Genomic DNA, 25641 nt, shown 5'->3' with positions numbered 1-25641 from the left:
CCTCCAGCTTCTTTTTCCCTTCTGAATCCAGCTGAGTCGTTACTTCTTGTTTCCGGTAAAGAAGTCAGTTCTTGTTTTTTCCTATCCACACTTTCAGTATCTTTGGATTTTAAAAGCACAGATTCAGGTTGCTTCTCTATTGCTTTTTCCTGCTTTGTCACTTGGCTTTCATTAGAGCTACGTTCCTTGTTCATTTCTGCAAACTCTTCTGAAGGTAAAGGCGTACTACTTTCCTCTTTCAAATCAACAAAGTCATCTTCATCTTCCACCTCTACCGTTGATTTTTGCAGTCTTTCTGGACTTGAAGGAGTTTCTCCTTCCAAAGTAGTTTGCATCACTAAAGAAGCAGCAGTGACAGCTACTGTTTCTTCCACAACCTCATCAGCTTTGCTCAGAGAATCTTCAATTGCTTCTGCTATTTCAGTACTAATTTCTGAAACACTGGGCTTTATTGCTTCTGGTTCTGGAGAAAATTCCACACGAGACACTGCTTTTAAATCCTGTGTGGTCTCCCTGTCTTCCCCCTCTAACTCCTCCCTACGATTAGACACTGAATGAGTTTGTTGGTCACCATCTGTTGAGGTATTTGTCTCTTTTTTTTCAGTACTGCACTCCATATCATCATCAATAATGCAGGAAGGAGCAGTAGCATCTTCTTTTAACTCCAAACATTGTTGCTTTCCCTTGGTTTCAGCTTCTTTGCTAAGTCCAGAGATTGTTCTAATTGGAGTTGAAGAAGGTATTCCACTCCCTTCACCTCCTTTCCCTTGGTACTCCCTGTATATTTGAGAAAGACTCTCTTTGTGCATTTCAAAAGTTACCTAAAAGAACAGAGTTGAAAGTACATTAAAAATTATACTTTAATGATGGTTTTCTCTGAAAAAAAAACTCCACCAAAATAATTGCTCAAATCAAAGTTATACTACAAATTTATATTGGATACTGTCCTCATGATAAAAAAATAATTTCACGCTGGAGATCACTTCAACTTAGAGCAAGTTTTTCTTAAGTCTACCTGTTATTCCTGGCCAAAAGAAAGAAAAGAAAAAAAAAAGTAACACCAGAGTCAAAAAATCCTAGACTGATCCTAAGGATAGGAAATTAAATGTTTACTAGAAGTTCTCAGAGTTTTAAAGACTACTTCTAGTAAAAAAAGTGAAAATGTTTAAAGTTTAATATTTATAGTTAACACTTGCATTATTTCCTAGGCTACTTACAGTCATCTGTAATTAGAGTTATCTGTGCTACTTGCATTCAGGTAATTGTATAGAATGCAGATTCTATACAATTCTATACACGACAGCATAACATCCAGAGAATTACTAAATTTGAGATAGCTGACAATCTCAATTTTTTTGTAAGGGGGGACACTGTGACAAGTAGCAGGGGCACTTATAGCTGAGCTTTCACATCATTTTAGCACCTTCAGTATGCTCGACAATCTGCAAAGATAAATAAACTTTTGAAAAGTTTACATAAAAAAAATACAAACCCACAAAGTCAGACCCGAGAGAAGCATGTAACAAAGCCAAAATCCTGGGGACCTCCAAATGATACCTAAAATTCTCCAGAGGGCTTTTCCTCTGATGAATGCTATTCACCCAGCCTAAAAGGCACATGAGAACAGCTACACAATCTGACTAAAGTGAGAAGACCTTCCTACGGATGAGCTGAAAAAAATTATTATTGTTTTTAGGTATATAAAAACAATTCCAGATTGAAAAATTCTTTATGTACATACTGATAAAACTGATTTGCCCAAATAAATAGCCGCGTGTTGAAAGAAAATCTCACTAGACTAACTGAAGTTTTTATTACACTGTCATTCAATTCAGTTTATCCATACCTTTCTATTTATGATTTAGATTTATCTTCTGTAACAGAAGTGTTTATTTACCTGTAAGCTTAGTTCTCAAAATTTTCCCAATATATAAGCTGCAGCTGAGGGTTTTATTTTTTTAAACCATTTTCTTTATCATAAACATTTTCCATAGACAAAGCAGAGCAGTACATTTTACTAAATATATGAATGCACATTTTTTTATTCTCTTACATACTAAACTCATTCATTTGGATCTCATCTAAAAGTTCCATGTACATGGTATTCAAAGTGACAATTAGTCAGTAGGAATATTTTCTCTTAAGATGATACATGTAAGTCAAAAACTAACATGACAGGTTAAAAAGGTACTAGAAATTATAGTTAACAAATCAGAGAGGAGCAAAGAAAGAACAAAGATAAAAAGGAATACTCTTGGCAGGTTGTGTTGTCAACATTAGCTTTTTAACATACTAATTTCTCCATCAATCAAATATAAATTAAAGTACTGTAGGAGCAGTGTACTATTCTAACACATGACCTGAAGCATGTTATTTGTTCAAGTTGATTTAATTGAAACTTGAGTCTCTAGCAATAGAACTGGGATATCTTCCTCCTCCTGTTTAAAAAAGTCTTCCTGTATTAGTTTTAAATCAGTTACGTACAAAAAAAAAAAGTGTGAATGACTACAAATGACTGAAAGTTCATCCGTCTGTCACAATGGATCTATAAAATACCTGATTATTGGGTATGCTAATTAGATCATGTGGGGAGCATTATTATTTTAGAAATACTTCCTTTCTGAACTGTACCACAGTCAGGATGTCAGAATCAACCCAAAATAGATCATGCTAATAAGCTCTCCCTTGCACTTTTAATTTGTTTTCAAAAACATGATTTGGCAAAGCTGCTACTTTTGGTCAAATCATTACTTTTCTGAAGAAGAAATCTTGACAACTTGAGCTTATCTCCAGCTAGCTTTCCCTCTTCTCCCTCTCTCTCTGTTGCTTCCTCCATTTCCAAAACTACTAAAAAGTTTTATTCCAATGAGTACTAAAGAGACATTCAACAAATAAAAATACTGTTATTTATTTCAGCAAATAAATGTACTTCCCAGAAAGCACACTGACCCACAATATGTATACGTGTTACTTATGCAATGCAAGTATAGCTGTAAAAAATCTGTGATAACTTAGCTACCTTTACTCATTTCTGTCTTCAGTATCAGACTTGTTATTGCAACATTCATTTTGAAAAATACATGGGGAAAAATGACTCCTCAATGTATTTGCAGGCTTTAGCTACACTGCATACTTACTTTTTTAACACTATTAAGCTACATCCAAGTATGAGACCTGGATTCTACTCTGGTTATGCACTGCTTCCAAAACTGTTGAAGCAGGCTCAGGTCTAGCCTCAAAATCTTATTTCACTAGTTCCCTTGAACCAAGGCAAAGCAAGATAAAGATGAAGATGTGAATGGCACTTTTTTTTTTTTTGTGGAAAGGGGCAAATGAGGGAGACGTGTATGTCAACTTCTATTACTGCTGCTGCCATCTCTCCCCAATACAAATGGGGATAGGCACAATGACACTAAGATGATCACAAGGGAGTGGCTGGAGAGACCTGTTACCAAACATGATTTTCTTCAGTGCTCAAACTTGAGTGCAACGGAGAATAGTACATGACTCAGAACACGTTCAAATAACAGCAACAATTCAATCTTAATGGAACGAATCAGAGAGATGTTTTGCAGGGCTGGCAGTTACTAAATCCACCTTGCAAAAAGAGCACATTCACAGTGTTGCAAGAGTTTCATCAAGCAACACTTGATGCTTCAATTTCTAGTCACTAATTGTGTCTGCATTTCTGAGTTATTAAAAATACCTCAATAAGGAATAAATACCATGTTTTCAAGGTTTTTTTTTTCTTTAACATACTATAACAATGTTTTTAAAAGTCCAAAAGATGGAGAAGTAACACGACCATCTAAAAAGAACGAGCTTTCATTCTGAAGGACTAGAATCCTTCCTGTGATCCCCTTCTGCAACCCTTCCAGCTCTTCAAAAAATCTTTAATAGTGTGAACATCCATAGTTTCATGCATCATTCCAGTGTAAGTCTCATTAAACTCATATACAGGAGTAAAAGCAACCTACTTTATGGCTTCTCACTTTCCACTCCACAAACACATTCTACAGTGCTGGCAACTACTTTTGGAGAAATAGTCAGTTAGTTGTATCTCAGTTTGTATAACCTGTCAAAATCTGCTCTCCATAAGTCCAGGGTTGTGAGCTTGCTTTTACTCTCCTCCGTCCCCTCAGGATCCTGAACTCCACCATCTCGTGGTCACTGCAGCCAAGGCTGCCTTTGACTTTCACATTCCCAACAAGCCCCTTCTTGTTGGTGAGTATGAGGGCCCAGCAAAACACCTCTCTTCGTTGGCTCCTCTATCACTTGGAGGAGGAAGAAGTTGTCAACGAACTCAAGGAACCTCCTGGATGGCTTATGTCCTGCTGTGTTGTCCCTCCAGCATATATCAGGCCCATGAGGGCCAGGGCCTGCAAACATGAGGCTGCTCCTATCTGTCTGTAGAGGACCTCATCTGCTTGTTCTTCCTGGTCAAGTGGCCTGTAGGAGACACCCACTATAATGTCACCGTTACCTGTCCTCTCTTTAATCCTAATCCAGAAACTCTTAGTTGGCTCCTTATTCATCCCCAGGCAGAGCTCTATGCACTCTAACTGCTCTATCACATAAAGGGCAACACCCATTCCTCATCTTCCCGGTCTGTACTTCCTAAAGAGCTGGTATCCCTTCATTACATCACTCCAGTCACAGGAGCCATCCCACCACATTTCCATGATACTAACAAGATCGTAATGTGCATGTCATACTTCATATAACATTACTGAAAGCTCCAAATTTTCTGGCCCCTCATTAGCAGCTTCACTGCCTCATTAATAAACATGCCATAGCCAAGATTTCAGTTATTCTGAATAGCTTAAGTTCTTATTTCCTTGCCAACAATGAAGTCCCCCTGCCCCCAAGCTATTTCCTTCACACCATAACTTCTCATTTAATTTTAAAGACACTTAAATTTCAGTGCTGAAAGAAAAGTTCATCTAGATCTAAGAGTCCCTATCTTTTATACTCCAAACAATCACAAAACCAAATTCTACCTAAAAACTAACCACTGTTTCAGCAAAGCCCCCCTGTATTTATTAGCAATATATACTTATCTTATTAATTCATTATTCAAAATCTTCCCATGCTACTTTCTCTTTTGTCTCTTAGGAGAGTTTCCTGTTGCATGCTTTGTTTTTCCTAATAAGCTACATGTGCTACCTTGAAGTCAGATAGGCACCATAGGTATTTGTATTAATTTTGAATGTTAACATCTAAATCATGAATTGCAGACTGAGCAGTTTTGTTTTTCCAACTAAGACTGTTGAAAGTTACAAGTATGAGTTCTACTGACTGTATAGGTTAGAGATGCAACCAACTTTGCAACAAGTTGATCTTTGCCCAGCTATGGTCAACAGTTAAAAATGCAATGTATGGGACAGGGATGCAATATAATTTCACAATCAGTCTCATCTGAAACAGGGAACAGACAATGGTTTGGAAGCCATTACAGAGCAACACTCTGGAAACCAAAGTGTGCTCTTCAGGACTGTTAATCGCTACTACAAAAAGAAACCCAAACAAACAACAACAAAAAAACCCAACCACTGTGGCAAGAAGGTCAATACAGACAACTTATCTTTACAGATGGGCAATGTAAACTTATAGGCAAATAAATCCAAGCACAGTCTGATAAGAATCTACGTTGATTTAAAAACAATGCAAGAAACTGCAAGGAGACACACACTGGTAAAGAAAATTAGACAGTCATCACTCACAAAAAATCCCAAAATCCACTTAAAAAGGATAGCAATTTCTACTTCCATCATAAACATCAGAAAGAATTCATCTCACTTAATGTATTAAATATTGTTCTTTAAATAATATTCAAATTAAAATAGCAATGCACAAAATTACGCAGACTACCTAAAACAGTATTTTTCAAACATGCATTTCGAGTTTGGGGTTTTCTTATTTACATAAAAAAGAAAACAAATTTAAGAAATACTGCTTCATAAAATCCAACTTTTCAACAAGCCTGTATAAACAGTTCTGCTCACTATATTAATTCGTAATTTGGTTTGCCAGGAAACCAAGAAATAGTGGTACTACGATGGAGGCACTGGACAATTCTTCCCCCACGCTTCTGTTGCAGGACATGGCATTTATGAAGCACAAAAGTTCACAAAGCCAAACAATACACCCTACAAAGAAAACATCTAAGGTTAACAAAAGCAGTATCAACGAAAATGCAAAGTGAAGCAGAAATTATGATTACTAAATACAAGTAGACAGAGATAGTATATAAATGTATTAAAGATTAAACATTAAGATCTGCAACCATGCAACAATTTACAAGACAACTGTTAGCTTGAAGAACCCTAAATGTACTTAAGTCATTTTTTGTTTTCCTTAAGGCATTTCCAACTGTAAAGCTGATAATACAAAATTAATTACTAGAAATTGTTCTAAATTAGTAAGCTAAAAGGCCAATCATTAATCTTCACCATCATTTGATGGTTAATCCATAGCTATTTGCAATGCATCTCTACGCACTACTAGTTAAAGACACTTGTGAGTTAATAACTGCAACATTTGCCTCTGCCATTAATTTTAACTTAATTTGACATCCAACATTTACTAATTGCCAAGGAGAAAAATTAGCATACAGCAATGAAAAAGGTTAATATGATTGACATTTGCATTAAAGAACATAGGGAAAATATTTTAACTACACGTTTAGATTTTGTCCTTTTTTTTCATTATCAGGTGGGCAATTTTGTAGAGAGAGGAAGGGAATGTCTGCCAGACAGGTCAGACAATTATATAGTACTGCTGTTTCCTTGTAGACTCTGCTCAGTGCAAACTAGCTCCTGTGCTGCTAACACCATCAATAAACTCTTCATAATTCCAGAAAGCGTTACAACTTTTTAAATCTTAACAAGGACTTTATTGACTTGTTTTTCCACTTCTCCTCTAGCAACACTAACTGTCCAAAAGTGGAAATCTCCAAACAAAAACAGGTCTGTTTAGACAGGAGGCACCAATATCTGAAGATATCAAACCTAATTTTCAATTCAGTGAAGTGAAAGATACAAAGGTACTGTGTGCACCATACACTGACTTACAGTCTGTAACCCACTGACCTGAGGAATCTCTGGGTTATTTCTGAGTGGTTCACAGACGAAAGCTAAGAAAACCAAATTAACATATATTATGCAGGACACTACATATGAGAAGTTTCTAGAAGGAGTCTAAGCTTCCACCAAAAAAGCATTCACTGACACACAAGGAGAGGGGAAGGAAAAAAAAAACCCACTGTACCAAGACATTTTCATGTTCCTGCACGCTGCATTTTCATCTAAGTAGCAATACTTTTGCCTTTTTTCTCCTCAGCTTGAGAAAAAAATATGTATGCAAATAATTTCTAGAATAAGGAAGCAAGTACTAGTCATTATAATTCATAAAAGTCTTTGCTTACCTGAGAGATAATTTTATGTATGTTGGCAGCATTTCATTTTCAAATCAACTCAAGGTATAGCTTACTGTTACATCACCATACAATAATAAATTGAAACAGCATACCAAACATGTATTTGCTCATTTTCACTAATGCAACTATTGCTTTTAATTTGTTTAAATTGCAAGACATGAACACATTATCCTCTCAAGGTATATATTTCCTCTCTACCTCACTCTCTGTCACCATTCCTACAGTTCAGTAGACTGTCAAATTCTGCCTTGTGCACATTTGATATTTAGTTATTAACAAAAATATGTTGTAATTAAATTCAGTGTTTACCACTCCGCACTGTCATAATACCTAGCTATAGGTCTTGCGCACTTCTCTCTTTGGCCATCCTTTTCCAACCTCTCCATGTGTTGTTGGCAGCCCTGTAGCAGAGACTCCACATCTATCACTTCAACTCATGGCCCAGAGGCCCAATTCAGTCCCCACTGCCACAACACAGCAATAACCTGAACACAGGTAGCAGCAAGTATGGAGGAGGTTTGCCTCAAACTCTGCAGCAACAGCAAAGGAGACCACTAACAATTCTTGAGGCTGCAGACACAGGTCCCATCTTCCAATGACTTTTATACCAAGTTATACAGATGAGAATCCATTCTCTCTTCAGGTCATCTCTGCTTAGGAAGCTGTTTGCCTCTTTATGCATCAGTTCTTTCTGCTGCAAATGTTTTCCCATTTCTTCTTTTTGAGACCTCTGGCACTTCTCAACCAGTAACAAATCTCTATTACACTCTTCTTTTAAGGCTTCTGTGCAGCTTCCTCTACCCAGCTGATCCTGTTCTTTCCTGCTTCATAAATTCCCAGTTCACCTTGCTCACTCTATTCCTATCCCCTATTTCATACTTTTCTTTCAGTTTGAATTAGTTAAATTTTAGCATCCTGCAGCTTTATTCATGACATTCCACTCAAACTGAGTGAATAATGAGATGGAGGAATTCCCCATTAAGTACACATGCTGCATTGCGTAAAAGCCCACCAGTGGTACAGATCCCTCCTCCCAACTACTCTGCCTGCTGAATAATGAAAATACTTTCTTCTCCTCAGAAGCATTGATTAGGAAAAGTCTTCCCACACACCTACTACAAAAGAAGCTGTAACAAGGAAACACCTAGAAAAGGTGAAGGATTGCATCATGACCACACATGTTGGAGGGTACACAGCTTTCAGGGAGGCTGCACATTCTAGTCTCCAAGTTCCTTCTGCTCTCCATAAGTCAGGTGACGCCCCTGAGAATCATTTCCATCTAGAATAAGCAATAATTTTTTATAAATAACTATTTATACCATAAGAAGGAAACCCATATTTACGCATTTCAAGTGTGCTACTTGATTTGCATCTCCCCCAGCTTTGCTTCATTAATATGTTGGGCATCGCACAACAGAAAACCAAAAACCTGCAGTAGTACAATGACCCTCTTGGCTAGCTACCTCTGCTTCCCCTCAGGGCAATGCAGACACACTTTTCAGAGGACTGAAGAACATCTGAAGCCTTCAAAGTGCCCTAGAGCTAAAAACGCCTGCACATACCACTGTGGAAGACCCTACCTTCTTCAATATAGGGAGAAAAAATGGAGACAAAACCATCCTTAATAACCCAATGAACGCCAGTGGGATTTGGACTCAAGAGATCCTGATGGTCTGTCACTTTCTAAAACTACCGAGCCATGTTCACTTCTCTGCAAATTAGTTTTTAAATTGCCGTCATATATTAACTCCTCCACCACCTAATCTTTGCTGCTTTTGCCGGTTTTCCCTCATCTGACAGTGATGAAAATCAGGCAAACGTAACACATGTAAACGCTGTGCACACCTTTTTTTCTTCTCTCCTGTATTAAATGAGCAGGGGACCAAAGAACATACAGGTTTACTTAACACTCACCAATGTTTATTACAACTGTACTTCCTTAGACTGAAAACTAACAATTATTTAGAAATACATTGTATGTTAAAGTCACAGTACTGATGTTTTAAGATTATACTTCTTCCCACTCAGATCAGTGAACAAAATTTTTTCACTCATATAGCAATTTCCACTTATACAGCAATAAAACTGTAACTTATACATATTAACAGTTCTGAGTCTTACTCAATGAAAATTTCTTGAGCTACTAAAAAAAAAGTATAATTAAAAAAAAAAAAATCGGATTTTACCCAAATATCTTCTCTTTAACCTAATCACATGGTAACATGAAGCAAATTTTAAGTAGCAAAATATATTTAAGGGCCTGAAATAAGCAAATGTTAGTTCTTCCCAGTACTTTAAAACATTCAGATAATTCAGGAGTGTATTATACTGTAGAAATCATTATATTCTTTTAAAACCCGGGGAAGCTGAAAGGACAAAAAGGCAAGTTGTCCACCATTCTTTACTTGTTTCCTAGTATTAACCCCAAAATCATTGGTCCTTTTTACAAAGTAACATGGCTAGACAGATAAAATCTAAGGCCTAGCTAGCATGGTTACAACGTTTAAAAAACAGAAGTTCTTAGGAAGCTTTCCTAAATTCAACACTGGACAGTTAGAACAAACTGGAGTTGTGATTTAATTTTTTTCATTAACATTTTTATTGAACTAGAAGCCACAGATTAATCACCTTTCTATACACTGTGCTAATATTTGGAAAACATCAAAAAATATAATACGGAAATGAGCAAAATACATGAGTAATACTAAGAAACTTGGCTTTAAAAAGGTTACACACACCTTCTAAATTCTGAGTGCAAGGAAACCAATGTAGTGCAATTATGCTAGAAAAGCCGATGCTGCTTATAAAACGTTGTGCAGCTGTTAGAGGAGAGGGTTACAGTGACAAACAGCTTCCCTGCTACAAAGGTGGCAGGAAATCTATCAAACTGGACAATAAAATTGCAATTGAGTTTCTTTGGCTTTTTATAGCAGCTGCATGTATCTTGATGTGTAGCTCTGCAAAACCTATCCAATTCTGTAACACTAGTCCTTTATATACTAGTTCTTTATCATAGAATGGTGTTATAAATTAGTGGCAAGAATGGCGCAAAGGGTTGTAAAAAGGAAAAATAAGCAGTAACCCAATGCAATTAGAGATGAAATAATAAAACCACAAATTGGTTATTCTCTTAGCAATGTTAAGGAAATATTTTTGTTCCCATAATTCCCACATTACTTTGAAAGCATGCTAGAAATCAAAAACATCTGAGATGCACTTAGCATCGAACAACTTGCCCACTGAATTATGTCCACACTATGTTATGTGTGAATCTATATGAATCTCAATATTGGTATAACAGGATACAAGAATCTTCAAAATAAGTAAAATTAGAGGGATTAAAAATTCATTATCATTAGATATTAATATCAGTCTACAAGGACATTTTCAAGTGATTAGTAAGGTTTTACCACAAAGAGCTTTTTTTGTGATTTATCCTAATTTATGTTTATGTAATTAAAAGATAGTTATGAAACATCATCTACCTTTATATTGCTAGCTGCATAAATTGCATGTATGATTTATAAAAAAGTTCAAACGCATAATAAAGATAAAAAAATCCGATTTTAAAATCCTTGACTTTTGCATCATCATTCATATCACTATTGTTAAGTTAGTTTCTGGGTGCTTTTGCTGTCTAATCTTTTTCATTTAGGCTTCTGGAACTGGATAATATTAGCACCAATGTTCAAACAAACTGAACTCCTTCATGATTCCTTCAAAATTACAACACTACTCTGCTGCTAGCTCTGCCCACACTCACACACTTCTAACCTTGCCATTGTTCAACTTCCTCTGAAGTAGGTTGTAAGAACAAACAGTCCTTACATATTAACCAGAAAGCCAACAAAGTTAGACTTGGGAAAACTGATACAGGAAGTTACTTATACAACCAAGGATACCTCACCATGCCAGCATGCCCGGAACCAAAAATGAGACACACGAAGAGTGAAGCACGTCATTTTCTCATTCACTATGGTATTGTACAAAAACATACAGCCCGGGGGGGGGGGGGGGAACAATTTGTGTGAAAAAAAACACACCCCCCGGGGGGGGGGGGTAGTAACATTATCTGTACCTCAATTTTTTTTGTATTTTCTAAAACAGAGGTTTTTTTCTTAACATTTGCCCATGGCATCACAATAAAATCTTGGTTTTTCCTCTGTGAACTCTAGACCATTGATTAGCCACATTAAGTTACTGCAGATAATGACCAAAAATCCATACAATCATTTTGACATAGAAGCTGTTTAAATTATATTTCCAACATTACGTTATCTTACAAAAAGAGTCTAAGAATAGAACTGCAGCTTATAAGATAATGTGCTAGATAATTTTTAAATTCAATACACCAAAGCTCTGCATAACAGAGGTAGAAAGGTGGTCTTCCTTCACTCACCTCTCCATCTTTCCCCAGGAACAGTTCCCCAGCAATCACAGAAATGCTTTAAATTATGCCAGTTTCTATAAAAGCACATTAGGAATCTTTACTCTGGCTACAGCTTGCCATTGTACAATTTACTCCACCCATGCCCTCTGCATCTTGGGGGAAAGAGAGGAAACAGGTTTTTTGAAAACTGCAGAGCTGACACAAAGGAAGATTAAGGGTATTTCAACAACTAAATGGGATCTCTGTAAGGGTTAAAATTTGGCCCTGGATTCTTTGCACCTGGATTCTATTTAGCTAAATTACTATTTAATGATATTATTTCACACACTTCTATTATATAGATTTCTACATTTGTCTCCCCATGGCCCAATAATCTACCATCAAGCTATGAATGTGATAAACAAACAGAGCTGCAAAATAACTGTGTTCTTGCTGTCTGCAGAGACTGACTTTTTTTGAGGAAAAATTCATACAAAACCAAGGACCTCAGAAATGCTAACAATTCCTTAGAATCATAAAGTGATCTTTAGGATTCACAGATGTCCTTTTTGCATGGTTAAGTTACACACATTTAGAAAGACATAATTTCTAATTCAATTCAACTTAAGTAAATAAGTCTGATAAACCAGAATAATTAAAAGGCCCACACTGGCCTAAAACTTTTGTTCAGAATAAGGCAGGGCAGTTATCTTCTATACTACTGTGTCTTGTTCGAAGATCCACTAGTAACATCTATGATATCATTCCAGTTGCAACAACAACAAAAAAATCAGACAGAAGAATAATGAAGGGTAATAGTCTCATTCATACTGCAAGGATTTGCGTTCTCACCCTGTATTCCATGACAGCTTAACAGCTGAAGCATCAGTCTTAACTTTGATTTCTTTGCTTTTTACTGATTTGTTTTACAGCCTTTTGATGTTACCAAAAGGTATTTTTGTTTATGCATAGATATGGTGCGCCACCTTGTGTTCATGCCATTATTAAAAACCAAAACCAGCACTAAAATTTTTCAGAAATGCTCCTGAAATTTTATTATCTCATTTTGAAAATGTGCCATTTTCAGTATAAACTAATACTATCACAATTTGAGCAACAACAAAAAAAGATTTGTGTTCAAACAACAAAATTAACATTTAATTGTCAAATATTTGAAAGTTATGCCCAGTGAGAGATATAAACACTGGGCTTTTATTTAACTACTGACCTTCACTTCAAGACTATCTCACTGTATGATACAGCACTTTAAGGCTCTAAATCTAATTACACAGCGTAACAAAATTTCCCAACTATTTCAAACACTCACCTTTGAATGTGTGATCGACAGTGTATCCACCCAAACACGCCAGCCACCCCACTCATATTTGATTGCATGGTAGAGCAAAATTCGAAATATGGTATACACCATCTCAGTTATCTTCTGTTCCTCAGAAGTCTTCGGATTAAAATAGCAAAGGGAAAGCATCCACTCCTGCCAGACGGAGCACTGCAACAAACTCCTGTGAAATACACACATGTTATTTAATCAAATTTCAAAATACATCTTAGAAATATACATCAGCTAAGTCAGGAATTCAACATGTTTAAAACAATCGCTATGTGCAAGCTTCTCTAATTTTATGTATTGAAGACTATACTAGAGTACAGAATTTGCTGAACAACAATGAAGCTGTATCTGCTTAATGAGTCTAATTTACTAGGAGACCTTGTTACTTACTTTGTATACATGTGCATATAGCAAGTTATCTTACCTTCTATTTTCTCTGCTGTTATTAAAAAGTTTAATCATATCTGAGAGAAAGGCTCGCCGAACCTCCAGAGTTTCTGGACACTGTGGAGAATTACGTAGCAGGATTGCAATAACCTTCAAAATCTCTGTAAAACAGTTCATGAGCAACAAAATATTAGTACTAAGCACAGCATAAAACACAGGACATCTGCCGATGCTGTTTGTACAAGAAAAGTGATGCTACATAAAAAAAAGTTTTATACTGAGAAAAAGCATGTCTCTATTTGAGTGGAAGGTTTAACTAATACAAATCCCTTCTTCCAAGATTTCTCAAACCTGGTCACCATCAGGGGGATTTGCAGGCCTATACAGCTGAAGAAAATGGAATCCAAGTTAAATTACTCTGAAATTTTTTTTAATTATCAGGTTTAAGCAACACAAATGTTACTGCATGACAAATGACAAGTTACCAGAATCTGTCAGAACCTTTTTTTAAGGAAGTTCACGTAATACAATGCATCTGTTATAAAATCAACATATGAGAAAAATGCACAGATTTTGCTCTACCTTAATAGTACTGAATTTTCCAAGAATGTGAAGAACTTCTGATTATACTTAACAATTTCTGTTATTAAAAAAAAGTTTGAGAAAGGGGACAAAACCTTCCTGATGTAAAATGTCATCTCTTATGAGCATGTTTTCTATATTTTTAGGAGACAGTCAAAACTGTGGGTACATTCCACTTTTTGAGCAGTGGGGTAGTCACTATTCTTGTTACTTTAAAAAAAGTTAACTTTGTAAATAAATTAGGGTGCAATTTGAACATGATCACTGTGATAGTTTCAGTTCACCTTGTACAATTTCTTTAAAAAGAGAAATTCCTTATTTGATAATATTAGCACTGATCTTAAAAAGGTACTCTAGAAGTCACTCTTCCTACTAGACCTAGATAATTCGACTCATACCTCACACTACAAATAATCTGTATTAACCACAGCAGTGAATGACAACTTCAGAAATCTTAAGAGAAAGTAACAGAAATCTCCTCTGTATCTGCTTTGCTTTCCTTTCTCTTCCCCCACTTTCCACATGAAGCAAACCCACAACTATGACCTACATTTAATGACAAAGCAGCTATGAAAGTGAAAAATCTATTACTTCTTCAGAAAAAATGAACTCCCAAAGCTATCATAAGTCCATTGTATTATATACAGAGCACATTAGTAATGCATATAATTCAGGAAAGGAGATCAGTATTTTCTCTTACTTCAAAAGACATCTAAAGTTTCATATCAAGATACTTCCCATAAAGTAAGCTAACCAAAACAGTGAGCAGATACATTTCTCCTACTTTCCATCTAGCGTTGTCATACTGAATGTAATTTAAGATGAAGGCTGTTTCCATATTTCAGGTAATTTAGTCTGACATCACTAAATAATGCAATCAGAATTTTGCTGGAACCTTAACATGTATTAAATCAAAGAATCCTGTGCATGCAAGTCCTGAAAAACTATTTCATAACATGACTGCACAGCCAAAAAGGGTGAGTTATGAACTACATACACATTTAGACACATAAAACGTCTTTCAAAAAGCTATAGAGACATACTTCCTAAATAACTCCAACTAAATGCACATTATCTTTCCTTCTGTATGAAAGACTATGTAAAACTGAGATCAGAACTAAGACCGGTGGATGTAATTAATAAGCTTTCTCATGTTTTTTTTTAGAGCAGACTTTTGTTATGGTAGCACTCAGAAATGTATATCATTCTTACGAGGATTTTGTATCTTCACTGTTGAATCTGGGTCAGGATGTTGTTTATGTATCACTTGAGTGCAAATCTGTTCAGTCAGAATCTAGCAAGAAAGAAGAAGATGCCATATCAATGTTCATAAAGACAGCTTGCTGAAAAATAGTTGGATACATCCTTCATAAAGCACCATCATTATTTCACCATGGTTCCAAAAATTATCCAAAAAACCGACTTGTTCTCTTCCTTGAGAATTTATTTCATCCTGTTCCTAAAATTTTACTCTAAATTTTTGTTTTCTTTTGTTTTCTCTTAAGCGCACACTGTTGTTTTAAATACACTGGAAGAGAAACCTGAATCTAACCAAAACAATCATCATAAGGCAAGATCATTGCTATAATAAAATTCCACATATAAATGAGTGTCTGCTTGAGACATTCAGGTTACTCATTACCTAGAATTGTTCATAAGGAGCATAACCAAGTTAAGGGGGGGAGGAAAAATATCAAGTAGTGAGCTTTGGGTGGGGGAAGAAGAAAAAAAAAAGCAGCGCTCAGCTGCATCACACTAAGGTTTAATGTCATCTGGAACATATCAGCACAAATATGTAAGCAATTTTCTAACAATGTCTTACAAGTAATTAGGAAGATTGGATCCTAACTACAGTATATTACTACCTCAAATAGGACATTGTATGTGGTCATGGTGATTAAGCTTGTCTGAAGCATCAGCCTTTCAGCCAACAAAGAGAACAATCCATGTCCAAGCATGACTTCAGCTTTTCTCCTAAAACAGTACAGAAAGATAAAATAAACTTATGTATTCCACTTGCTTTAGGGGGAAAAAAAAAGTTTAAGAAGTGTGCCTCAAGAAATATGAAATCACTGGAAACATCTTTTTCTTTTTTGTTCCTTAAGTCTTTCACTTTTGGTTAAGGAAAAGGGCAAGAATTCAAATTCTGAAAGGACAAGTCATTCCCTGAAGAGAGACAGAAGACAGCTAGCTTTCTTCCATAAATGCGGTCCACTCACCCATGGGCCCAAAAAGCTGAAACAGACCCTTAGGGATTTCTTGATAAACACTAAGGAAAAGGCAACTTTGTCCTCATTTCACTCAAAAATACAACCATGGACAGCGATCTCAATAGTTAACTACTATTGTAGTCAACTTGAGACATATTAAATCTAGTTCTTAGTAAGTAACACAGGGTTCAATCTCACCAGTCTAAATCTTGCTACCGATTTCAACGGAATTATGGAAAAAGACCGCATTAAAAAGCAGGCAGCCGTATTGCAAAAAAGTATTAAATGAACTTGGTAAGGAATTGATAATGTCTGGACACTAGTTGCCAGTAACAAGTAATTCCACCACATCAGAAATGTATTAATGACAAAAATTGAAGAGTACTTGAAGAATAGTAGCTCCTATTCAGTGAAGCATATTTAGTGATTAACCTCCAATATAGCTTTTTTACTTTACGTATGAACAAATGTGTATATATACACACCATACACACCACAAATAATATATACACAAAATAACATATGCCATGTATTTGTCACAACCTACCTTTTTTCCTTCTTTTTTGGGGGTTTTGTTTTAAGACCTAAACCAGTACTTACTTCGGAGCAAGATGCTTTAAGAAATATCCCATCACTTTTAGAGCTTGTACCCTGATGCCTTCACTTTGAGATGCTAAAAGCTTGTAGACAACCCTAAGTGGAGAAAACACAAGACTTCCTAAAATAATTGAAATACACAGCAATTTTTTGAATGACAAATTAACTGCAGTAGACTGCAAATAAATTTGTATCCAAGCCTAATTTAAAAGAATGACTATTAATAAGACTACAAAAAACAGCATGACATTTATGTTAATGGCACAATAGTTTGTGATTTCACATTTTATAATTACATTTTGAGATTTTTAATCAAATTTAAATATCTCCCAAATATCAATACATAAAACATGCTGTAAAAGGCTGCTGCAATTCCTGTATTGAGAACTATCTTAATCTGATATTTTATCCAGAAAACTAAGCAAGCCATTGTTTTAGTGTAAATGTGGCTGGATAGGAATAGCCATGTATGGAGAGGGATTTATTACTAGCATTAATATTTGACATCTATGCACGCTGTTGCTCCCTCAGGAGGCATAGAAGAAGACACCAAGTCAGGAGGCATTCTTCTCATTTCACCTACATTGGTTTCTGCTCTTCACCTCCTTATGATTATGCTCTACACCTGCTTATGGTTCTCCACTAAGAAGGTTTAAGAAGAAAGCCGAAGGGAGCAATGGGCACGTCTGTAGCAAAGTACTAGACTTAACTAGCTGAACAGTTCCAGCTGAGGTTTTCCCAAAAAAGAAAATGAGAGTGTAACAAACACAGCAAGAAAAGTATCAATGTAATTGATGAAAGTCTGGTAAATTAATAAACAATTGGAAGTACAGTCTTACAGTGGAAAGAGTCCGGTAACCTTAAATATATTTGACATTACCCATTCAATCTCTAATACTGCACAGATCTCATCACGTGTATCTATGCCTTCCACTCCCCGAATAAAAAGAAATCGGATTAGTATTTAATCTTAACTTCTCAAACATTTATTTGCAGTACATTAAAGCTTAATCTTTTATTAAATGTTTATTTACATAGTGAAAAATTCTAATATTGGCCTTATGTCGATGTGAAGAATAACAAATGCAAGTTTTTGATCCTTGTAAATCTGCCATAAAAACGTAAGACATCTAAACGTATTTATCAGTTACATCTAATTTCATTCATTGCTTACTTTTTAGACAGTAAAGTGCTTATGACCATGTCACTATATGATTTTAGTTGGGCTATGGTTCATGGTACTGGACAGATCTTTGAATTTGTGAAATATGATTTAGCTTATACCTACACGAACTACTAAGCTCTGTCTGAAAAAAGAAAAGATTAATTTCCTAATGCTCCATGAAATTATACTGGAACAGAAGGCAAAGTACTCAGCCTTTACTGTGAATATTTTCTGAGTAAATTTTTGAGGAAATTTGTTTCACTTTATTAGGGGGGGAATCCAATTTTAATGATTCTTGAGCCTTTCCAAAAATATCCCATGTTACAACACCGCATTTTAGATCAGCCAGTTGTGAAGAATTCAAAGGACTTATTGAAGTTTTTAGGCCTTACCTATACGTAACTGAGCACTCATCACTAGTTATATATTCCTTGATTTTTACATACCTAAAAACATTACCCAGGACACCTGAACTAAGACAAAAAAATCTAGTTCTATACTAGAATTTAAGTGAAAACCCAGGAGTGATTAAAAAACAGTTATCTACAACACATAACTTATCTTGGAGAAAGCTGCAGCCACAGCAGCTATAGAATCAAACAAACGAGCAAGCCCACGATACAATGTTCATTCAAGCAATATAATCCATTTCCCTGCTTGTCTTAACAGAACAGTATGAGGGTTACCTAATTGCATAGGAAAAAAAAATATTTCCTTACACTTATTATTTCTTCAGTAGATTGGCTACTTTCAAAATTGTAATTATTAAAAAACTCCAAATATTTATAAATCTTTGTAAAATTATTTTTAGATTTCAAGAATATGGTGTTTTAATTGCAAAGAGTAGATGTATCAATAAGCATACAAACATCCTGTTAATTGGCTGGAGACAATACAGGAGCAAGGAATGTAACAAATGAGACAGGAAAACAAAGTGATTTCTCACTGTGGACTCACTATTCATCCTGACTTGCCCATATACTAGTTAATAAAAAAGAAAATGTCTACTGCCAGTTGTTAAATAAAAACAAACATATTGCATTGGAGACCCAACATGACATTCAAATACCTTATTATTTAGAGTTTTTATTAGTTTCCCATAGCATAATACATTACCATACAAATGAAATCAAAGCTGAAGAAAATGGGTAAAAAAAAAAAAAATCAGCCTAGCACTAAAAAGGGAGAAAACAATTATGAACGTGCCTGAATGTTGTCTCTTGAGAAAGGGCAACTGAAAAAAAAAAAAAATGTGTACAAATAGGGGTTAACCAATAGGTGCAACAAAATGTATGAAATGAGACTCTGCCTTTACACAGTGAGAGAATTACTACTACACATACCCTTCTAGGAATAGTTCTTACATTTGTTTGCCTGTTCCAATTTTTTCCCCACTATGTACAGGCAGGTTCATTTTAAATTAGAAAAGTTCAATAATGTGACCACCCTTTGAGAGACACAACACAAAATCAGAGTCATAACTTAGTCTTTTTCTAGCAGATCTTATCTTGTGCTTTTACTGTTAGTAGAATTTGCTACTTTTTCTCTCACAATATTTTTAAACAATATTTTGCTGTTTGTTGGGAAAAAGAGACTGTGAACAATCCATACCACAAAGTGCTAAATTTAAACAAATAAAAGGTTTCTTCTGCAAAAGTCCCATAATGCTTCACACATTTAAAAAAAAGGAAAGAAAGCTAACAAAGATCAGAAGAAATCTGAACCAATTTTTGTCAGCCCACTTTCAGTTCTAAAACATATGCAAGAATGGGAGGCTAAAGACTAAGCACTAGTAGATGAAGACTTAATATCAATGTATAGACCAACTCAAACTGATCACTACCTGTTTTAGCATGACTGACAGCTTGGAAACATTAAAAAAAGAAAGACCTCATTGATAATAAATCCAACATTACCTCTTGTCAAAAAAACACCTGGACACAAAAATCTCCCAAGATGAGGAGTCTAAGATTGAAACACATACACTGACGAGGACCTGTCAGATTTCATGGGAATTCTAGCAAGCAACAGTATGGTCAAAATACTATTTCCTTTTGCCCACTTACAAAATTCAAACTTACTGTAATCCATTCCTCTGATCAAAAGCAGGGATCATAGAACTGGGGTGCTCTGACATCAGAGCAACAAGCAACTGCAAGACATCCATTAGATTGTCATCCTGTTGAATAAAAGTTACAAATTTGAATTAAAAATGCATGTATGCTAAAACATTGTTTTGGTTAAAAGAACCACTACAAAACATTTCAAAATGATCTGGAGAGTAATAGTAAACCAAGGACCAAAACAATTAGGCCAGGATCAAAAGAACTATGGATCTGGAAAGCAAGTGCAGGAGAAAATATTATTTTAAAAAAAAAAACTTTATTTTTTAGAGTGAAATGTGATACATCCGTGTGTGGGATGTAAGCCTTTGACAGGGAATGGACTATTGGACTATGCTATTTCCTTCCACACACATGCTCATCTGTTTGCATGTATATTTCCCCCTCTTTTACTGCACAGGAGCTAGAAATAAACTGCTGCACATTTTCTGGGGCACACGGTGGTATTTAATGCAAAATCTCTACTAACAAGTGTCCATTCCAGGGGAAAAAAAACCAAACCCACCACCTGCCACAGACAACGTTTAAAATGGGTAATTCAAGCTGCTCAGTAAAGTTTTCCATACTACTAGTCTAAAGCACTCTAAACTACAGTTTATTAATTTGTTCCAAGTTAATTATAACTAAAAATAACCTACGAATTAGCAAAATGCAACTGTCTTCTTTTCCCATTCTTTGTGGTATTAAAATGAAAATGTAAAAAAAAAAAAACTAACAAAAAACACACAAAACCCAAACACTTTCCAACACTTTCAAGCAAATGTTCTGATTCCTTCTGTATTAGAAAACCAGCTTTACACCCCCTGAGCAACTGTGTTCACCTGATGGTACTATTAGCTTACATTACAGATGCTATCACTGATGAATAAGCCCTATAAGAAGGCCGAATTTTACTTTTTTTGTTGATGTTTTTCTGAATTTACAACTAGATACCTAATTCTGTGGGATTCAGCATTCATGGATCTTTTAGACTTGACCATGCAAACTGCTAAGATAGTTAAAATATCACCTCCTCATCTGAAGGCTATATAAAGCTTCTGCTATTTTGGTTTACTCTTACATGTTACCAAGAGTCTTATTTTTTACATCTCCATATAAAGTAGAATGACTTAAATTGCTTGACCATGGTACTACCAAGTAGTAGTAACCAGCACAGAGAATAAAAGGAAAATATAGGTGTAAACAAAAAAAGAAAAAAATCCATACTGCTTGAAGTGAAGTTCAATTAATTCCTTATTTTACCCATTTCAAGCACCCTTACAGAGATGAGATCAGTTAGATTTATGTCCCCATTTCCCTTGTCTTTGATGTTGCATCTGGCATAAAGTGCCTTTTCCTGGTGCTAAAATATGAAGATGCAGATGTATCAGTGGTAACCAACATTTTCTCCCAATTAAGTTTATATGCTTCTCTTAGATGCCATTAACATACATCTTTATTTTTTAATGCATGTTTTCAATTTTATTGCTTTATTTAAGAAGCAAAATAAAAAAGAGAGAAAAACAAAACAAAAAATATTACTTAGGCAGCATAAAACAAGCTTTTGTCTTTTTTTTAAAGTCAGTCTCACCATCTGTTTTTCTGCTTGGTAAATCGGTTTGCAGTACAACATAAGAAACCATTTTGACTTACTGGCTTAATGAACTTCAATCTAACATTGAACATAGTGCTTAAATCACTGCAAGAATATTGGCAATTCAGCACACTACACTGAAGAGTTGGACAATGTTTGCTACTTCCTCTACAGAGCCATCTTGTGGCATAAGGAAGGTAATATTTGAATATTTTCAAATATTTGGTGGTCACAAACAGCAGAAGTAGTACACCTCTCCTCCCACACACCCCCCAAATTAAAAATTACCTCATGTATAGTGAGCAGATAATTGAGGATAGCCTGCAATTCATCTTCTTTTATTCCATAGTCCTTTAAAAACAATCAGGTTTTAACTATCATCTTTCAAGTGCAAAAGTACTGTTCCCAAAAGAGTGTCATTACAAGCAATGGTTATATACAGAGCAAGCCCCACAAGACAAATTTGTTTTCACTTGGCACTATAATGGCTTCATAGATGGAAGGTAGCTTTTTCCCTGCCCAAGAAATACCCACTGAAGGTTATAAAAGTGCTTTAAGACTTTAAGACTCCAATACAGGCATAAAAATAAGCTAGATAGTAATATAGTATATGAAATTGTTAGAGTAACACATGTTAATTGATATAGATAATTTGAACTGAGACCTTCCTATTAATAGAAGAATTAAATTAAGGTGGCAAAGAAGATTCAAAAGTAGACCTGGATGTTTAATTATAAGCCTGTTAGCTATGACTGCACCTGAAGTTGCTTCTTATTTTCCTCTACAGAACCCTATCTTCAGTTGCTATCAACTCTGCAGAAATTTAAATCATTTATGGTGTCTACATCAGGAATATGCCTTAAGGTCTTTTTGGTGAAAACAAAATAAAAACCAACAGTTTCTAAGAACAGGATGAGGTAAGGGAAAAGCAGGCTTCTTCATTTCTAGGGCTTTTATTTTTTCAAGTAAGTCTCTCATTTCCTGAAAAGATTTTGCACCACTGTGTACAAATAGAAAATTTGCAGAAGAATCAACCTTTTATGATGGACATGCTTTTTACTGTCCTTGTGAAACTCTATCCAAAACTGTCCAAGTTATAAATCTCTGACAGAAATTTTAAAAAATAAATAAAAATGAAGCTAACACTTAATTAAAGTCTTTTAGAGTTTGATAGCTAAATTGTCCCTGATACTTCAGTTGCAGAACATCCAATTTAAAGAAAGAGTACAAGAGTCAAGAGCAGAACTTTTTTGGTAGTTACTCCTCCATACTGTTGGGGCTAAGGATAGCAGCACAGAGAGCATACTGGTCCCTTAGCAACACAGATAGAGAGGGAAAAAGGGAGCTATATTCAAACACAGAAAAGTCAGTCTACAGGGGGGAGAGATGAAGAAAGAGATCAGAGCTTACAATAGGAAAGGGTTCAGAAGAGTCTATAAGCAGTAGAACTGAATTTCAATATTCCTTTAATGTCAAACAAACAGTTGTGAAACTTATTGATAGAGTCTTTTCTTATGCTCCTCTGGTCCCAGTGGCCCACAGCATATAATGTCAAATGTTGCTCTTTAGCCTTTAAGCATTTCTGATGCAGGTGATATTGTTCTTGTCAAAAAAAAAAAAAAAGGAATCAAATACTTATTTCCCCAGTAGTAAACATTTCTAAGCTAATGATTTAACAGCTCCGCTTTTGATAAAACCAGCTTAAAAGGGAGAAAAATGCATCTTTAGCACTGCTGTTCGTGGCAAGAGTCACAACAAAAAGATGCACCTTACATAGTATTTCTATTTACTTATTTGTTTACAAAATTCAACATGCTTAGAAAATAACGCTATATTAAAGAGCATTTCTTTATGAAAGGAAAATTAGATATCCTATCATAATTTAAAGTTATCCTACCTTCATCACTAGCTGTTTAATGAACATCAACAAGAATGCTCGCAGAGATAAAATCTCTTTTTGAGTAGGCCGTGGCCCATCTACAAAAAGAAAAATAGGTATAGGAAATGCAAATTAGCACTTGTTATAGTTAGCATAGTATACATTTTCACATAAAGAAAAATAAAAGGCATTTTCTGAGTGAAGAGGGCACAATTCTAAGTAAAGTTATCTTTCCTCCACTTCAGACTACAAAATAGTAATGCGCTTTATCACTGTTTATTAGCAAAATGCCCAACCAGTGAGGTTCTACTAAAACTTTTATTAAAAACAGTTTTCTAAACCCCTCTAAATTCTTTTCATGATTTTACCACTTTCTTGCAGTGTCTATGAACCAACTTCATGCAAGGAATAAGATTGATACAAGAACTTTATGTCAGAATTTCCAGACTTCAACTTTTTGCAGTTTACTATTGTTTTTAAACGTTCTTCTGCTAAAGCTCTAAAGGAAGAACATGCCAGTATTACACATTGGCTACATACACAACAAAAATCAATGTTACAATGCTATATATAAAGATTACCTTGAAAGCCATGACTTAATTTGTTAACTCAGTCAAAAGGACTTGCTTCTGCCATTCTTGTGTAAAGCAGACTTTCACTGAAACATTTTAAGTACTCAAACACTGAGTAGTTCCCAGGAGAGGCAAGGTTAAGAAAACAGGTGCAACCAAATGTCAAAGCCAAGTAAAAGCTTTCATACAGAAAGCAAATGAACTGTTGCAAATACATTTCTAGGGATAGTTTTTACATTTGCTCATAGGTTCACAGTTCTTATGATCTTAATCATCAGGGGAAAGCAAATCATCTAGCAAATGTAAGTGATCATACGAGTCTGGTTTTATACAGTATAGGCCCACAGGCATATTTGGGTTAAGAATAGTTATTTTCAATATAGACCAGTCTAGTCAAAATAAGCCATTAAACTGTATTAGGAAGACTATCCTACACATACACTTGCCTCAGGCTCAATAAATCAGTTCAGAAACTAATTAAGTAAATCCATGTCTTCACTAAAAAGAAAGGAGAAACACACACATGCTTTGCTTCTTACAGGATGCAAAATACTACAAAACAATGTTTGCAACCCTTTAACAGGAAGGGTTGGTCATTTTGAGATGTTGTTGACAGGAAGTCAGACACATCTAAGGAGCACTCACTCCCAGTACATCTAGCTCTCTTTCATCACCTGCTTCTCTCTCTAAAATTCCAGAGCCTTTCTTCATTGCAGGAGAGAGCACAAATGTAAGTTATTCTCCCTTTGCCAAGGCCGTGTGCCCAACCCCATAAAACACAGAACAACAATTAGAAGAGTTGTAGTCATACTTCCTAACAGCATTAATTGCCTTATCTGTGCCAGTTCCTTCCGCACGTGTTTATGTTATGCTGGTGCACATTTCACTTCTCCCAGTTCCTTTTACAGTACTGGATTTCTTAGACAAGCAGCTATTCCATTTGCTTTTTTCCTAGGATCAGTATTCTTGTTCTGTGTTCCGTGTCAATGACAAGTACTAAACACCTGTTCTAAATTTCTTATTACTTCTTTTGCCATGAGTTCGCTGTCTGGATTAAGCATGCTTATTAAGCAGTTTTCCAACAAGTTCAGATCCCTACGCATGTCAGATAGACTCAGCATGCCTGTTTTCAGCCATACTACTATTATCAATAGATTTTACAAGCACTTAAACTGTCCAGTACTTGAACAAGCTCCATAAAGAGACCACATTCCCAGGCACAGCTCTACACTTCCAAACCCTACCATTTCTCTAACCAGTTCTACCTAGTATTAATTCACATAGGTCTTTGATGACAGAGGATATGACTTCTGAAGAAAGTTTCCATTAGATTGTGAAAAAAAAGCTTTCAAGAATATCCTATGGACAAAAGCACACTGCTCAAACTGTTACAGTGAA

The 25641-nt window shown here is 35.4% G+C and overlaps 1 protein-coding gene across 1 annotated transcript in view; it reads right to left on the bottom strand.

The window, feature by feature from the left end:
* LRBA (LPS-responsive vesicle trafficking, beach and anchor containing) overlaps nucleotides 1–25641 on the bottom strand; it is a 419049-nt gene that overhangs the window by 335765 nt on the left and 57643 nt on the right. Inside the window, 9 exon segments of the mRNA XM_009327509.1 lie at nucleotides 44–821; nucleotides 13135–13327; nucleotides 13580–13703; nucleotides 15337–15418; nucleotides 15990–16098; nucleotides 16935–17027; nucleotides 20178–20275; nucleotides 22081–22143; nucleotides 23690–23769. Of these exon segments, the coding sequence (XP_009325784.1) occupies nucleotides 44–821; nucleotides 13135–13327; nucleotides 13580–13703; nucleotides 15337–15418; nucleotides 15990–16098; nucleotides 16935–17027; nucleotides 20178–20275; nucleotides 22081–22143; nucleotides 23690–23769 (1620 nt within the window).

This window comes from Pygoscelis adeliae, unplaced genomic scaffold, assembly GCF_000699105.1.
Source record: "Pygoscelis adeliae isolate BGI_AS28 unplaced genomic scaffold, ASM69910v1 Scaffold157, whole genome shotgun sequence".
Taxonomy (NCBI): Eukaryota; Metazoa; Chordata; class Aves; order Sphenisciformes; family Spheniscidae; genus Pygoscelis; species Pygoscelis adeliae.
Note: the sequence above shows the minus strand (reverse complement) of the source record. Positions and strands in the feature narration are given on the sequence as shown.